The 17,257-nt window shown below is 34.4% G+C and overlaps 1 protein-coding gene across 10 annotated transcripts in view; it reads right to left on the bottom strand.

Annotated features, from left to right (window-relative positions):
- Positions 1-16,866, bottom strand: part of Gas2 (growth arrest specific 2) — a 118,551-nt gene extending 101,685 nt beyond the window's left edge. For 3 of the 10 annotated variants that reach the window (XR_012436133.1, XM_074042988.1, XM_074042982.1), the window contains exon 1: positions 8,643-8,916. Coding sequence is in view for 9 of the 10 variants with exons in the window: in XM_074042988.1 (XP_073899089.1) it covers positions 8,643-8,787 (145 nt within the window). In the remaining variant the exon portion in view is untranslated. Of the gene's footprint in view, positions 1-8,642; positions 8,919-16,652 lie in introns of those variants that run through there. The other 7 variants (XM_074042950.1, XM_074042957.1, XM_074042973.1 and 4 more) reach the window with 5 other exon arrangements.
- Positions 16,867-17,257: the final 391 nt, after the last annotated feature.

Below are 17,257 nucleotides of genomic sequence, written 5' to 3'. Positions count from 1 at the left end.
AACACCACCCATGGTCTCACAATGTGCTTGGAACCCAATTTTTTAACCTTACATCTCTATGTCTACCTCATGGTCACTGCCTTCACGGATCTTACTCACAAACCTTTCTGTTTCTACTGCTATGCTTTTGTGCCTGTCATGGCCACTGCCTTCAGAGTCTTACCATCTATTTTCCTGGTCAATTTCCATTTCCATCTTTCCTTTAATCACTGTTCCAAAAAGAGATTCTGCCAGTGGACACTGATCTATTTTCTATATAGTCATTCTCATGCATATCACTTACTTTGGCATGTTTTAAAAATGTTTTGTGTAATGTTGTGTCTCTTGTATTATATAAACAACTTGAGATCTACTTTTCTTAAAGAAATCTCCTAGCGTCGAGCATAATAATATTCACACAGTAAGTACTAGTAAATGTGTTCCATGAGCACGTGAATTAAGAAATGAAGAAATAAGCTACTGGAAAACTTTGATGAACAGTGGGTATTATTTTTGTGAAAAGTAGGTCACTTAAAAACAAAACAATAAGAAGTGTTTTAAAGATTTATACTGAGATTCCCATAGACTTGTTTTTTATCTTAAGGTAAATGCAGGTAGCTCAATTCCATGAACACTTAACTATAACCTAACTGGAACCACAGATAAGTTATTTACTTAAACTGATAATATCTAACATAGGTGGATTTCAAGAAAAATCTGTTTAATTTTTTTTTAACTTTTTGGGGAAGGATATATAAAGAGGGGAAAAGAATTACTTTTTAATGTTCTTTGTTCCCTACTGGATAGTTTGCATTTTAGTCCCTAGTTAAGATAATGACTTCTGCATGTGGTAAAACATCAGTAGCTCTCAATACGGACCACAGAGGTCACCCTGTGCAGAACTACTTGTATTTCAAAATTGCATGCAGTTCAACACAATCAGAAATGAAAGTTGTAGTCTCAAGACACAAAAATGCAAACACAACAGATAATACTGTGCACTCACTATATTGGTCTTCATTTGCTCACAATTGTAAGAAAGTTAGTTTGAAAAATTATGAAAAGTAAATATTAGAAATAATTTCTTAAAATTATCAATTTATTCAAATGTATATTAATTTCAAGATAAAGAAGGTAGACCTTACACTAAATTGTTGAATAATTCCTTTCTAAATTACTTGTAAAATTCTCTATGCATGGAAAAGAACTTTAAGTATTTTTATTTCATTAAGCTCTATGGCAATTTAAAGATTCCTATCATAATTTTAGGTGACTAGATGATTCTAATAAACATAAAAGAAATTACAAATTATGAAAAGAAAAAATGGCTTTCATTAAAAAGCCATTAGCAATTTACCAAAAAGTATGAGCTTTTATTTTTTCTGCTTTATCCTTGAAGATTTTTAGTTATCCTGCTTTTCATGAACACTTGAAGAAAAAATTTTACATGGAACATCTGTATCTAATGAAAAATATATTAGGTACTAACTTTCAATTCTGTATATTTTATAGCTTGGAAAGGTGTGGTTTCTCTTTTTTGGCTAAAACAGACTTATATACTTTATAGCTGAAATGCACTGCCTCAAATGAACAAAAAAATGCAAGACTGAGAAGCACTTTTAAAAAAACTTCACATGTAATGTATTTTCCATTCAACTATTAAGAATCATTAAATACATATTTTAAATGTGCTGTAAAATTAATTGTAAGTAATCAGTTACAATCCTTGCTTGGGATAATATATTACCTCACTATTTATGACATTAATATTACCAACAGTGTTCCAAAGAGAAAAGCAGAATATAAAACTAGTTGAATTTAACCATAACAAATCCATAAAAACAGATTGTGAAGAACTAAATTACAATTTCTCAAGTAAAAGTCATACAAAATTAAATATATCTGTTAAATAGCTGTTGTTTAAATTGTGTTAGCAGGCTTCATTTGTCAAAGGATAAATGTGAGAAGCAAGGTTATTCATGACTAGCGAAGTCCTTTCTCACCCCATATCCTTTTCATGTTGTTTGAAAGTTTAGGAAAATAAAAGGTCAATGAATGGGTATAAGTAAGTCATCTTGGAGTACTGAACTACACTGGGTTGTAAAGACTATTGGTTTAAAGATTTATAAAGCCTAGTCCCAAAGTAATATTTACACTTCTTGCATTCATAATTATGAACTTTAATCTTCACAACATCAATTCAGTCATGATCGACAGCTTGCCAACAGACAGAGATTAGGAGATTTGGTAACATCTTCTGGTTAGTCACTTCCCTTTAAACTAATAGGGCTCAATGAGAGGACCTAAGCATCTGCATGAAATTTTTTGTTAGGCAACTAAAAACAACAAGTATGCTTATACACATCATTAAATTCCTTTCAGAAACATGATTGCCAGAATTTCCATAAAGATTAACTATGAGTCAATAAAGTGCTTTAGACTGGAGCCACCTGAGGGGGGAAAAATCCATTTTATGGTACAGAGAAGGAATTTTTCCTCATGATAAATCAGTAGTTCTGATTTCACAAAGATAGGACCATATCTAATAAGCATATTTAATATCTGACTACCCTGTGCAAGATTTTACATCTATTTGTGTATTAATCTTATCATAACATTGCAAAGTAAGTGCTACTATTTTGTCCTTTTATAGATAATGAAATTATCTATGGATTATAGATTGGTGTGGATAAAGTTATTTTATTAAAATCACACAGTGAGTTCATAGAGAAATCTGGCTCTTTGACTCAGGCATTCCAGTATCAGAGACTATGCTCTTAGCTACTGTGTTTGCTAACTTAAATATTTGCTAACTATGCAGTGACTATTTCCTATAGCAATGCATTCTCCCTAATGCAGTTGTCTTTTTTTCTCTGTATAAACACCACAGAAAGCTTTTCAGAAAAAGAACAGCTTGGAATTGAAGATAGTGGTGCTGGGACATGAAGGTAAGTCTGCCTTGGAGCTTGGAGCTTGAGTCACTACAAAAGAAAGCTGGTATACTATTAATCTCTAAGGATGACTCAGATACTGTACTATCAACTTCTACTCCTATGGCCTCTGAGTCTCTCAATTTCAATTTCTCATACTAAGTAGCTCAAACTTCACGCATTTTCTATCTCAACTGAAATTATTCAGTATTTTTGAGACTAAGCTTTGAAAGTGGTGAGATAGGAAATGAGTCATTACAATTAGAAACCCTAGTCCAGCACCTACTTCATACTGATTCACATGTGTTCACCCTGCATTTATATTAAAAATGACAAAGATGGTTCTGCTGAAAAAGGCAAACAAAAAAATCAGAAAACAACTATTCTGAAAGGTATCAACTCATGAACATGAGCTCATTTCTTTAAAACTTTTGAACTAGCATAAGATAGTACTTTTCTAAAGAAATTTTTATTGACCACACCAAGAACATGGGGGATCATTCAGGATAGGTATCCAGTAAAAGGGTGTTATGAAAAAAGAAAAAAACAAGTTGTTCCAAACTTTTTGGATAGCAGGTGGATTTAACAGCAGCAAATTCAGTAAATGTTGAAGTTTTAATACTGAAAATGCCATTTTTAAAGAAATACCTGAAAAATTAAAACATGTGCTGGTCATATTAAATTGCAAACAACTGAATTTTATTTTTTGTATAGAAAGGACAACAAAGGGAAAAACATCATGACATCAACTGTCATAGTGAATCTTTAAAATGTAAATAAAAAGCAATTCAGCATAACTGAAAGTACTTTCAGTACAATACTTTCTCCAAATATACTCTTATGTAATTCATATATTATTGAACAAAGCTAATAGAAGACAAAGGTCAGCAATCATTTTCAAATTGTTAAAAAGTACAGATAACTAAACAATGTGACCTTTATGTTACTATATTCATTTCCAAACCAAGTCAGAAAACAATCTTCAAAAGTCCATGGACAACCATATTAGCAGTATGTGCTCCACCTCCTTGAATGATGTGTGCTTGGCATAATCTAGGGCTATTAATTTAACAGCATGCTGTTTGCATAAAGCAACAATTAAATATGTCCTCAAAATTTATTGGTATAAACATTTGATGTTCTAATATTTCCTAAAGACATAGTTAAATAACAAATGAGCAATAGTTGGTCCATAAGCAAAAAAAATCAAAAAACAGAATAGCCACAGAAGACCTACAATAAAGATGGAATGTGTATATTGAATGTGTAATAGAACACAATGTATAGCAGAAGACAATATTTACTGTATAACAGAGGACTTTTTTTATAGGGAAGGATAGGATCTTCATGACTGTTTTTGAAGACTTTTCTGAAGATTTGTCACAAAACTGATCCATTATCCCAATTATTAGAAGTCTCAGTAGGACTGCAAAGTACATTTTCCAAAAGATCAATAGCAATACCTACAGATGTGTGAGTAGTCAGATAATATTACACAATGATCTCCCATAATCATATTGGTATGCAATATGACTAAACAAATTCCTCAACAAATCCTAGCTACTGCAGTTATTGTTCACTTAAACTAGCTGACCCATTACAAAATAGCCAGTATTTTATATTTTAATGTATAAATTTTAGCTTATCTAACAGTTTACTATTGCTAATTTAACTCTATGCGAAGGAATCTAACATGGTACTTATTATTATTTTGACTGAATAAATATATGAAACCTGAAAATTACAATGTCATACCTACAGTTGAGGCATGAATGTGAACATTGGTTTATGAAGCAAAAATTTATTTTCTTCTCCATCAAATCATATTTATTCTTCAAGAGGTTTGATAGAGATGAATCAATTCGGGTTTTAATACGCATGTGTATGGAAGCAGTGCTAGGAATCTCTCTGTATAGCTATCCTTATCTCAAACTAGCAAAAATGCTACTTTTTTCTTATTATTGCTTATGTCTTCTCTTCAACAAAATTAGAGAAGAAATTGAATTGCCTGGAAGCAAAGGGAGTGAGAGAGAGATGGAGGGGGCAGAGGCAGGGGGGAGAAATGGCCCAAACAATGTATGCACATATGATTACATGAATTTTTAAAATTCAAATATATATTAAATATACTTTAAAAAACTTAATTCAAAGTTGACATTTTATAAGTAGGACATAAATATCTGAATTAGAATATCATTAACACTTCTTTGGAAAAAATATAAAAAGAAAAGGTACATTTCAGGCAAGTATACTAGAAAGAAGCAGAGACACATACAAGTGAGGATCTATATCAAAATAGTAAAACCTAATTAAAAAGCTTAATTTCATACTGAAATTTCTGTTTCACCAAAGAATTCAGGTACTTTATGTTGAAATAAAAACAACTTTGAAAATGCTTTCAAGACATCTCTTACTTTTAAGTAGATAAAAAGCAAAGCGGGAAAGAGCTGTATAAGTAAAAATTTGCAAATATTTCTGAAGTGATAAAATGATTGGTGATAAAAAATTTTTAAACTTACCTTAATGGTTCTATTTCCAAAGTATGTGAATACTATGTGTATATATTATGTGTAAGGAAAATATTTTCTAACATACCATGCATTTATTCCTCCTCTCCTTATTATCAGCATTCTAGTACATAACATATCCAATGTTTTAATATTTCAAGCAATCTGAAGCTTTTACACTATCTTCCAAGTTACCATAAAGGTGAATTCTCTTAGCTGTCTATTTCATATGAACTAAAGTCAACTCACAGTTGATATTTTGCTACATCTTGAGATTCTTCTAGGATTCCTTTTCTGAGAAAATTTCACAAACCATCAACTGCATTTGTGTTAAAACTACTAGTATTTTTTAAGTCGTATTCTTTAAGAAAAGTCACTTATTAATATAAATCTTATTTTTCTTGCTTATGCATATTAATGACCTCAACTACCTAAAACTGGCTCTCAAGAGATAGATTTCTTGGAAACTTAGAGCTCTGGAGTTGGAAAGGATGTTAGAAATCATCCAACTCCTTCATTTTATGGTTAAGGACACAGAGCCCAGAAAAGATAGCTGAATGACTTTGGGCAAATTTCCTACTGAGTGGTAGAGCCAAAACCAGAAGCCAGGTCTCCTGATGCCCAGTTAGGAGCCAGGTCTCCTGACTTTCAATCCAAGGATCTTTCCATTACACACACTGACTCCATTCTTTGAGGCTCTCTTGGGCTGCTCACACTGATCAAGCTACTTTGTAAGTGATCACATTTACTAAAACAAAAAAAAATCTATGATGATGTCCTGAGACATTGGGGCATGCCTCTATCTCAGGTAATACTCTAATTAATCACACCTCCCCTTACTGGAACATCTCAATGCCTCCTCATTGACCAAACTATAAATGATAATGTCTATAGTATGCTCTTCAAAGCAGTGTATGATACAGCCCCAAGTTTCATAAAATTCTCTTTCTGTGATAATGACATGAGCTTTCCTTTAGTTCTTCAAAATGATCAAATTCCTCCTTTTCTCAAACATTCCTTTCCCTTTCCCCAAAACTCTTGTGCCATGCTTTGTCTGACTAGCTGTTAACCATTCTTCAGATCTTTGTTTTAATATAAGTCCCTTAACAAGGATTTTCCCAAGCTTTTTTGATATTTTGTACTGTTCTACCTCAATTCATGTTCTAACTGTAACCAATATCTTTTACTGTTTATGACAAGTCCTATTAATGGATTGCATACTCAATTGCTTATTTAATGTGTTTCTTTGCTAGTCTACTACAAGATTTTTAAGAATAGGTACTATGACTATCCTTAAGCATCACTCTATCTTCTAGGAACTAAAGGAATGTGTCTGGAATACAGTAGCTATAATTATTTGCTGGTTGATTATTATGAGCAATACTTTGTTATAAAGGCATGATCTCATTCACCACCAATAACTCTTTAACGTTGGTATCGGTATTGCATATAATAAAACTGAGGCACAGGGCAAGAAGACACTTGCTCAGTATCCCATGGTAAGTGACAGAAGTGGGGTTTGAGGCACATTCTCATTCCAGAGTCTATTTTTTATAACAATACTTTATGCTGCTGCAAACTCAAATGTTGTTGAATAAGTGAATGAACTTCTGCACAAAATTAAATCAATAATTTTACTGAACTATATAAATGGAATAACAACATACAAGTCTTTCCTTATATGCCAGCTACTGTTCCACATACTATATGTATTTAAATTATTTATCCCCACATTTACCTATAAAGTAGATACTACTATATTACTGATGTACACATGAGGAAAATAAGGCACAGAGAGATTAAGTAACTTTCCCAAGATCACACTGTAGGAAGCAACAGAGTGGGAGTTCAAACACAAACAGTTTATTTCCAGAGCCTATCCCTTTAACTTCTATACTGTGATACTTGTGATAGCTCATATCTGAAGATGTGAAGTTAATAAATTACTAATATAACAATCATTAGTGAACACTTAAAAGATAAAAGGAAAAAAGGAAATCCATGTTTTAGCTAAAATATCCACCTCTATTTGAGGGAGAAAAAGTTTCTCCTTGGCATGGACAAATTGTAGGCAGTGGTAACCCCTTTCCCTCTGGTAGAAACAGTGCCACAGTATAGCAAAGGATCTTGCTGGGAGGGTAGGGGGGCGGTGAGTGTCTTCTGTACTTTTGAGCTATTACCCTTTAGCTGAGCACTTTTATAAAGGGTGCATACTCATGTTTGGAAAGTGTATACAACATTGTGTACACATGAAGAAAAATGTAAACATCTAACTGTAAGATAAAAACTAAAAAGAGGAGAAAATAAATATAAAAGTCATACAAAACCCTATGACCATGGGGAGCAGGGAAAAATCTTGCTAAAACATGCTAAGACATTGGAAAACACTGTTAAAATTTCAGATAGGTACTTTTCACTAAGCTCCTTGGTTACATCAGTGAGTCAGTAAAGATACTAACCTTGAAGGACAGCTGAAATAATGAAAGTGTTGATGAAATCCCTTTTGAATATGATAAAACACCACACATATATGCTTACTCAATATTTAAATCTTGTTTTATATATATATATACATGTATATATATGGTTGAAATTTTATCCTGTGACTATGCCAGACATAAAAGAGGTAGCTTTAGCATGAGGTAGCATTTTTCTCAACAACAATACTTTCAGACAAGCACATAAAAACAAAGGCAAATTAAAAAGAAAAATTTTAGTTCAAGGTTAAATGATTCTAGTCATTTGGACAAAGGATGGATGTTTTTGTTCCTGAGCTTGAGTATTCAGCAGTTTTAGAAGGTGTGTTATAAAAGTAGGGCAGAGAAATCCAGTTTTAGAAGCTAGATTTCACAAAGACTGTGGCCTATGAACAGTGTCAAAAGAATAGGTCAAACTGGCCAGCTACATGAAAGAAAAGTCAAAAATAAATCAGCCCAGCATGGAAATGAAATAAGCAATTGGACCACATATTTTCACATTTCAGTGTGTCATGGAGGAATTATGAAGCACAGTTAATATGAGAGACATTGGGAAATTCATTTAAATTTTCCACATGCTTCAAGTTTCCCAGATGAAAAATTCAAATAGTGAAAGTCTTTCTTTCCAAGGTGCTATCACATGCTTAGGTGAAAGACACCTTAAAACACACACACACACACGCACACGCACACACACACACACAAAACCCTGCTATCTTTGTTCACAAAATGATATCTTATAACCTTACCTAATAGATTGGTTAACCACAAGGCTAGATCTTCTTTCATCGGCAGCAAATTAGCTTCATGTCTGCTGGCCAGCCACTGGCTATACTGATGCATATCAGTCAGGCCGGGTCCACTGCGTACCTTTGGGCTCAGAGCAGTACACATTATCAATCTGCTCAAAATACCTGTTTTGGAAACAAAAGAGCAATTTCTGTTTACAGATTTCTTTGAAGAAGATTTTTATCTTCATACCATGATATAGTAATGAAGCAGATTTGTGGGATTTTTTGATGACAAGTCATGTGATTAATTATTAAGCCCCATGAAACATTATTTGCTTTATCTGTGCCGGTCCTCTCACTTTTAGCCAACCACTTGTAACAACAGCAAAGGTCAAACTAAAAATCAAACAAAAGACTCTTAGCTTGTATAAAACAATATATCTGGAAAGGGCCAGCTGCTAAGGCAAAAAGTGTCATTTATTGAAACACAATAAAAAGTGGTTGAATTAAGATTTTAGCGTCAAATTTCTTACTCCCATTGTTTGGGTTATTGGAAATACTGATTTCCACAGAATTTTAAGACTGAATATTATCAGTGGCAGTATTTTCACAATTTTTTGTAAACACGTAACAATTATTCTTGACTACTACCTAAAAGAGTAAGCATAGTACTTGGTTCATTGGAGAGGGCCCAAGCATTCAGAGACTCACAATTGAAATGTGGGTGGTAGACAAGATAGGAGGTAGATTCAAAGAGTCCTTACTACAATTCTCAAACTCACAGAAAACAAAAACCATAAAGGATATGTGATTTAACCAAGATATATAGCTAAATTACAGTGGAGTTAAACTAGAATCTGAGTCTTCATACTCCAGATTAGTATTCTTTCCATAAAGACACATTTTTCAGAATAGATAAATCAAGCACTCATACTGACAATCCAAGAACTGTACCCTAATTGTAACAGGGCTTTTTGTTTTCCCCTACTGTCATCTTTTATGCTTTCATCCTCCTGCTTTGTTTTACATACTGGGTTTTATTCGCAATTAGTTTTAGAGTAGAAGTACCTAACTGCTTTCGATCTAAAAAGAGACATAGGAATACGAGCATGGCTCAAGTGGTAGAGCGCCTGCCTAGCAAACAAAAGGCCCTGAGTTCAAATCCAAGTGCTGACAAAAAAAATTGAGACAATTTCATTAACCTGATGACCTCATACCTATTGCTATCCTCTATTTGAATTATAGAAAAGGTATTTGAATATACAGTTGGCCTTGAATTTAGCACTTTTGTATGACCCGAGTCTACAGAAGTAATATTGAATAATATTGAAGCAGCTAAAATGACAAAATTACGTTTGACAACATGTAGGATTCTAGCCTGTCACAAATACAGTATGCATATGAAACAGTCAAATGTATTATGATTGAATGACAATGAAAAAATATGTTCAACAGGCAAGAATTAAGATTTATATGACATCATGGGGATTTCAGCTATCTTTCAATATGTATGGTATTTTTATAGTGACCAGTGTAAGTTGTATGCTCTCTCAGGGATTTGATTCTTTGAAACTTTGCATAAGCATTCCTTTCTAGTTAATCTAAAACTGTAATTGATTTAGTACAAGTTAATTTCTTTTAAAATTACTTTTGAAAAACTAAGATATGATGTTTAGAAAAATTCAAAATGTTACCATCTCCCAAATATTAGGAAAGAATGTTGGAAAGTGAATAAATACCTAAAATGTATCATAAACATACAATTTTAAGGCACAATATCATTTCTAATGCAATTACTCTTTTGAGTAATTTTTTGAAAATATTGCCATAGAGTTTTCTTTAAAATATTCTCCATATATCTATTTATCTAGAATCAAGCAGTATAAAATGTGAACTGTTTTCAATACACCTTGTCATATGTACTAAATTGTCAGTATAAGAATTAGAACGTTACCATTGTTTTTTCTCTCCCAGATGACATTATTCATAAAAAGTTGTAACATTTTCTCCACATCCTGTGATTAAATACCCAAAACTTGAAACGTTTTTAATACCAATTCTTTCAAAAATATGTCCATTCACAGCAAAGCAAAACTCTGATTAGGATTCTTATAGCCTGGCTAGACTTGGAAGCAAACATTTAAGTAATCATACATTTAAGCACATGATTTATACATTTAAATAACTAATTGAAATCTTAAAAGGGTTACCTCTAAAATGTCTTTCTTCTCAAGACACAATCTCTCCCACTACTTTCCTGAAAATGAGATGTGGTTGCTCAGTAACTTTACCTACTCCCTATTATGTGCTCTGTCACTTCCATTTAAGCATCAGAGTCCTATTTTGCTCTATAAAAGCAAGAAGACACCTCAGATTCTTAAGCTCATTGTCCAGCACAGAATTCATCAAGGGATAGTTTACAGTCAGCCTAATGGCATGTAACAATTTCAGTGAGCCAGAGGGATACAATCCTTCCTTCTGAACAGTGAAGTTTTTATTTTCCTTGACAGTGGCACATTTATTTCTCATGTAATCTGTCTTGTGTTTTGCCAGAAATGTAATTCAAGCTATCTTCTAATATGAACAAGTGATTGTTAAGTAAAAGCAGTAAGAATAATTAACCAATTTCATTTCAATATTTTGTAATCAAAATGTTAGTCAGGGGGAAGCAAGGATAGTCTTATATAGAAGAGGCCAAAGTGAGAGAAAGAAGGCGTACTTGGTAGTTAACATGCAAAAGTTAAACAATTAAACATATGACAATTATACAGAAACCTAAAGTCATTGTCATAAATGAGGCCTCTTCTGCTTAAGTTCCTTCTGAAAGAATTAGGATTGTCAAACAAATTTCTCCTGATCTGTTTTTCATATTTCAGATCACCAGCAAATTGCCCATAACATGGTAAATTACCTGAACGTTACCATGTGTAGGTCTCAGATTTGTCTGAGACAAGGACAGAAAACACAAAAATAGATCCAGCTAACAGGATCAAAATTTAGAGACTGGAGGAATTTATGCCATGGTAAAGTAGATTCCAATTTAAATGACTAAATTGCTATGAACAAATGATGCTACCAGATAAAAAGATAAGTACAGAATTTGATGCTTTAAAAATTTTAATTAATGTTGAATGATTCTGGATGAATTGAATTACAAATATCATTTCAGTTTTCTTTTGAATTAATTCAAAAGTTTTCACACCTACAAATGATGTTAAGGAGTAGATTTTAAAGATGGGAAATGAAATGATTAATTACTCACTAGACTCAAAAAAGTTATATTAGGAAGAATAAAAAATTGTATATCTAAATACTGAAAGCTATTTTCAATAAATTTTATGTTTATATAATCTAAATATTTAAAAATTTGATAATTTTGGTGTTAAAGCCAATAACTTTGAGAAGAGTAAGAACTTAAAGATTTCTGTAAGTCCTCAAAACTATGACTTTTACAAACTTTCTGGGTCAATCAAAAAAAGGATAATTCAGCCCTCAGAATTTGGAATTTAAAAAATAAAACTTAAAGGGAAAAACATGCAGAAACTCAATATAAAATTCTTAAAAGAACGTGTGTGTGTGTGTGTGTGTGTGTGTGTGTGTGTATTTTTTCTTTCCCTAGTAGAAGTGATTCTGGAATAACAATTATGAATATGATGAGACTTGAACAAGCCCAAAGGAAGAAGGGAAGGTTAATGACTCCATGAGTAGAATATCACATGTTTAAAGACTGTCTAGTCTCTTGGTCCAGAATTCCATCTGGAGACATCATAATTTTGACTCTAAAGAAAAAGGATTCTTTCATGCCATCTAGAGATGTGCTTTGGCCATGACCAAATGGTTGCTGGCCTATCTCTGGACTGTAGACATGTTAGAGAAAATACATTGCAATGTTACATTGGAAATAAATTGGAAAGAACCAAAAAAAAAAAGCAAGAATAAAACAAGATAAATTTATATCACTACTGTCTTTGATATTTCACTAAGAGATCAATTATTGGATATAATACTGGAATCAGAAGATATAGGATCAAATAAAGACCCAACTACTTTACCATTTAGTAATTGTTTCTCTTTGCACCTGAGTTCCTCACTGCATACATCAGAAATTATCATTTTAAAGATAATTATGAGGATTAAATATTTGTGCCAGTGCTCAGCATATATTTTAAATCCAATGTTAACAAAATATAAATCATAACCATCAGGAAATGTGCCAAAATAAAACTTCCACTGACTCATTTTGGAAATAAATTCTGCAACAAAATAGTTGCAATCTATAACTCTAAATCATTAATAAAAGAAAACAGAGAAGAGGGAGAACTTCTAACAGATAAAGAATCAATTGCACAGCCATAAATAATAAAAACATCCCAAGTTTTCTTCATGTTGAAAATGTTCCCCCAATGATGATGCATGAAATGCTGAACTCTAAAATGAAAATTTATAAACATTTTTTAAAAATTGGTAATAAATTATACTGCATTTTGATACCAGTTAAAGTCCATTAGCTATAGACTGGGCATGGTGGCTCATACTTATAATCCCAGCTACTCTGAAGGCAAGGAGCAGGAGGATTGAAGTTAGAAGCTAACCATGGCAAAAAGTTAGCAAGACTCCATCTTGACAAGAAAATTGGGTGTGCTAGTGTGCTCCTGTCATCCCAGCTATGAGGGAAGATCTTAAGTTATTAAGATAAGGAGATGCTATACTCATCAATATAAAGAAGAGGATATCACTACTGCCCTACCTTATATCTTTCTTTCTCTTCCTCTCACTCTGTCTTTCTCTTTCTCTCCCTCACCACTAAAATCTATGAGTTCCGGTTTCCAGTGATGCACAGTCAATGGTTCTATCCTTAATGGCAACCTTTGCTCTAATCTGCAGACCTCTATCTATCCAGTTTTGCATATTACAGGTGAACAAACGATGCAGAAACAAAAATAATAGACCATTAAAACAAAATTAAAAACAACAGAAACAGAAGTCTCAACCCCATAACTCTTCCAAAATCTGGCAGGAGAAAATGCCAGCTACAAGCTGGACTCAAAGAATAAACAACCTAGGACAGTTCTTTCACCATTGTATTTTATTCCATGTGATTTATTTCTGCTAAGCAATGATATCTCCACAAAGACATATATTCACAACCAATATGGATACAAAATCTTAATCTAATGATATAATCAGAAAATAAGGTCTACAACTTAAACAGTTCTCAGTTAAATCTTCCAATGAGACCTCTACTTCTGTAAGAGGAGCAACTTGTACACAAATTTTTAAAATTACCAAACATAAAGGCAAAAATAAGCACTCAATGCTAGTTTATCTAATTATGTAATTAAATCTTTAAATTAAAAGAAACCTTGGCTAGGATTCACACGAAGACACTAAAAATTCAGGGACAATCACAAAACTTTCTCCACCTTCTTGATGCCCAATCTGTGTAATGCTAACTCTCTTCAGGTATCTCCTTCTTATCCCATGGCCCCATGATAATTTCTCTTGAATAAAATTGTGGTATACTTACAAAACCATTTTCTTGTCCAGCCATTGCCAAAAAATGAAAACAAGTAGGAATGGCTTTTCTGTATGTTCACAGCATCAGGAAGTTTTTCAAGTTGTTTTTCATAAGTACTACAAAATCACTCTTCCAAAAAATGTAGTACAGATTTTTAAACTTCTGCCAGATTAAATTAAAACATACTTTGAAAAGTATCAAGAATTAATTAACTGGAAAATTTAAGGGCTGATTAGATAAAGCTTAATCCATGAGATTTATTTTGTATTGTTCATAGCTGGAAAACTTCTCATTTACTTAATTCTAATGTGGTTGTAACTAGGAGAGTTTCATATATGTGTGTGTGTGTGTGTGTGTATATATATACACATACATACATATAGAAACACTTTATATAAAGATATATATGTATAGATATATCACTTAGCCCCTTCATGGATGGGGCTAAAATTATTAAAAACTCAACTGAATTGACCCTGAAAACATTTAATACAGAAAATTACATAGGCATCTTACCAACTTTCACAAGAGATACTTTCTACTTTCACTCCAGCTCTTTTCTTTAGTCAGAAAACATTGAGTGGAAAACCTTGATAGTTACTCAGGAAAAATTAAAAGAAACAGCAGATTTTGTCTAAGGCATAATATCAAAACCACAAAAATACCAAAATAGCATTACAACATCTGCAGAAGTTTTAAACAAGAGTATCCCTATAAACAAATTATTAGAGTCTCATCATTCTGTTTTCAACCAAGGTAATATAGGCCTTCAAAAGACTCCCAGAGTCTACATTGCATACTTCCAGACTTGAAGCAAAATTCTAAAATACACATCACACTGCAGGTTAATTTAAGACTTGACATTTTACCATATCTATAAATTTAAGGTTTGGCTAAGACACTAAAAATTCAGAAGCAATCACAAATTCTTTTGCACTAGGTAAATTAAATTTTGCCATGTGAATTTATTTCCCAGTACAGCACAGTCCACATCATCAAAGCAGGATGTTTAACAATAAAGTGAAGAAATAAGCCCACAGCTTATTAGCAAAGAGGCTAAAATCTTAACTACCTATCCTTGTCAGAAACTTCTCAGGCAGTCCTATGTACTAGCTCAATGGGCATTGCAAAGGTTTATTGTCCCCATCCTCCTCCCTCAGGCCCTTACCTTCTCTTAGACTGTCATAACCTGAACACCCGTCTTGGAAAGGATCACTGCCATCACCTTCTCCAGGGTTAGGAGGAAGCATTCCTTGAGAAGGAGCTCATTGATCAATTTCAAAGACAAGATGGGCAAATCAGATTCCAGCTGTGGTTAATCAGTGTGCACAAGACTAAGAGGTGGGGGAAAGAAGCAATGAGCACAAGGGTTTGTTTTCAGTCTTGTCTCTGTGGACCTCAGGGAACAGGTGGGGAGGAAAGGAGGACTTCCTCTGTCTGATTGGTACATCCAAACTGTCTGAGCCTTTATTTAACCCTGGGAGGCCAAATGGGTGTCCCTGTACACATGCAAATCTTACCTCCTCAGTATAAGATCTCCCATACACAGTTAATCAAGCTTTTTGATTGGGAGGTTGAGTGATGGGTGGGGAAATGGTAAGAGTAAAGTTTTGTAAAGTCTTGACTGTAAAAGGATGAAGATGAAGAATATGGAAAGGGTAAAGGCTGTGATTTAAAAAAAAAAGAAGAAGAAGAAGAAAGAAAGAAAAAATTAACCAGAGGAAAGTATTAAATAACCCACTTCCACCTCCAATTGTGTTGAAATATAGAAAACAATCTGCTAACTCCTGATTTTCCTCCCTGTCTGTCTCAGACACTAAAAACTTTGACTGCATGGGCAAAGTTAATTGCAATTTACCATACTGAACTGATACAATTTGATTTTGCCAAGATAATTAATGCTTCCAAAGCTCTTCTGCTCCCTAAACAAGTTCAGACTCCAGTCTACTCTTTGAGCTAAACAAAAGTAAGATACCATACAAAACTACAAAAGTTGTTGGTATATAGGCTAGCCTTTGTTCACAGATGTAAAAAATACTCAACACCATCCAACTCATCAAAACAATTATCACTCCAAATAATTCCTCCCATCCTGGCCTCATTGACGCAAACATTCACTATCAACAGATTAAAAATAGCCTCTCTATCCCTTCTCCTCCAACAACAGACAACGCAGAGCGTGCACGACAAAACACCCCTGTGCACATATGCATATGTATGCATTTATAATCTCGGTGTGCTAATTACAAATCCTCTCTGCGGCCGGTGGTTGGCTGGGCGGTCTCAGCTGGCTTTTCATGCTGCGGTCATTTGGACTGTTCCACAATAGGGAAGAAGAACACATGGTTGTTTCTAGGAAATCAGAAAGTCACCCAGGGCAGTGACCACCACTCTCAGCAACACAGCCTGTGCAACCGTCCCGGCGTCTCCCCAGTCCCCGCCACATCCCTGAGGTTATTGTTAAGGACCGGCTCCCTTCCCCTCCCCCCGCTGCTCCCGCGCAAACAGACCCGCAGGGTCTCCTGCAACCCCGGGCTGCGGAGCGCGCAAGCTGCAGCGTTGGCGTTGGCGTTGGCGTCTGCGGAGAGCTGGCCCGGCGCGCTGTGCTCACCCCCGGGTGCAGAGCTGGGCTGCTGGCTGCGCTCACAGGCGCCAGGGCTCCGGGCTGGGCTCCTGCAGCTTCCGCGGGCCGGCCCCCTCCAGGCGCAGGTCCTGCAGCAGAGGCTCCCCGCACCCCACCCGCACAGCGGCAGCAGCTATAGCCGCACTGCCCCTCTTCATACTTCTGTGATGGCTCCTCTTGGTGCTGTTTGGGAAAACGACTTTTTCCCCTTGCCAGAAACAGATTTCCTACATTTCATCAGTCCACATAGACCGAACGGAAGTAAAATGCTTACTTTTTTCTGGTGGACAGCAAATGCAATTGACACTGATTTACCCTTCAAATGGGGAGAGATTGTATTACAAGCCCTTGGCAGCAATTCCGAGGTTGGGGCCAAGCTCCAGCCCCTCCTTGTCCCCCAAACACTAACCTAAGAGAGAAAGGGTGAGGGGGTGGAGAGGGGGGATCATATTTAACTCTGGGGTTTTAACAGAGTCAATGGCTTTAGCACAG

This window comes from Castor canadensis, chromosome 1 (genome assembly GCF_047511655.1).
Source record: "Castor canadensis chromosome 1, mCasCan1.hap1v2, whole genome shotgun sequence".
In the NCBI taxonomy this organism is placed as follows: domain Eukaryota; kingdom Metazoa; phylum Chordata; class Mammalia; order Rodentia; family Castoridae; genus Castor; species Castor canadensis.
Note: the sequence above shows the minus strand (reverse complement) of the source record. Positions and strands in the feature narration are given on the sequence as shown.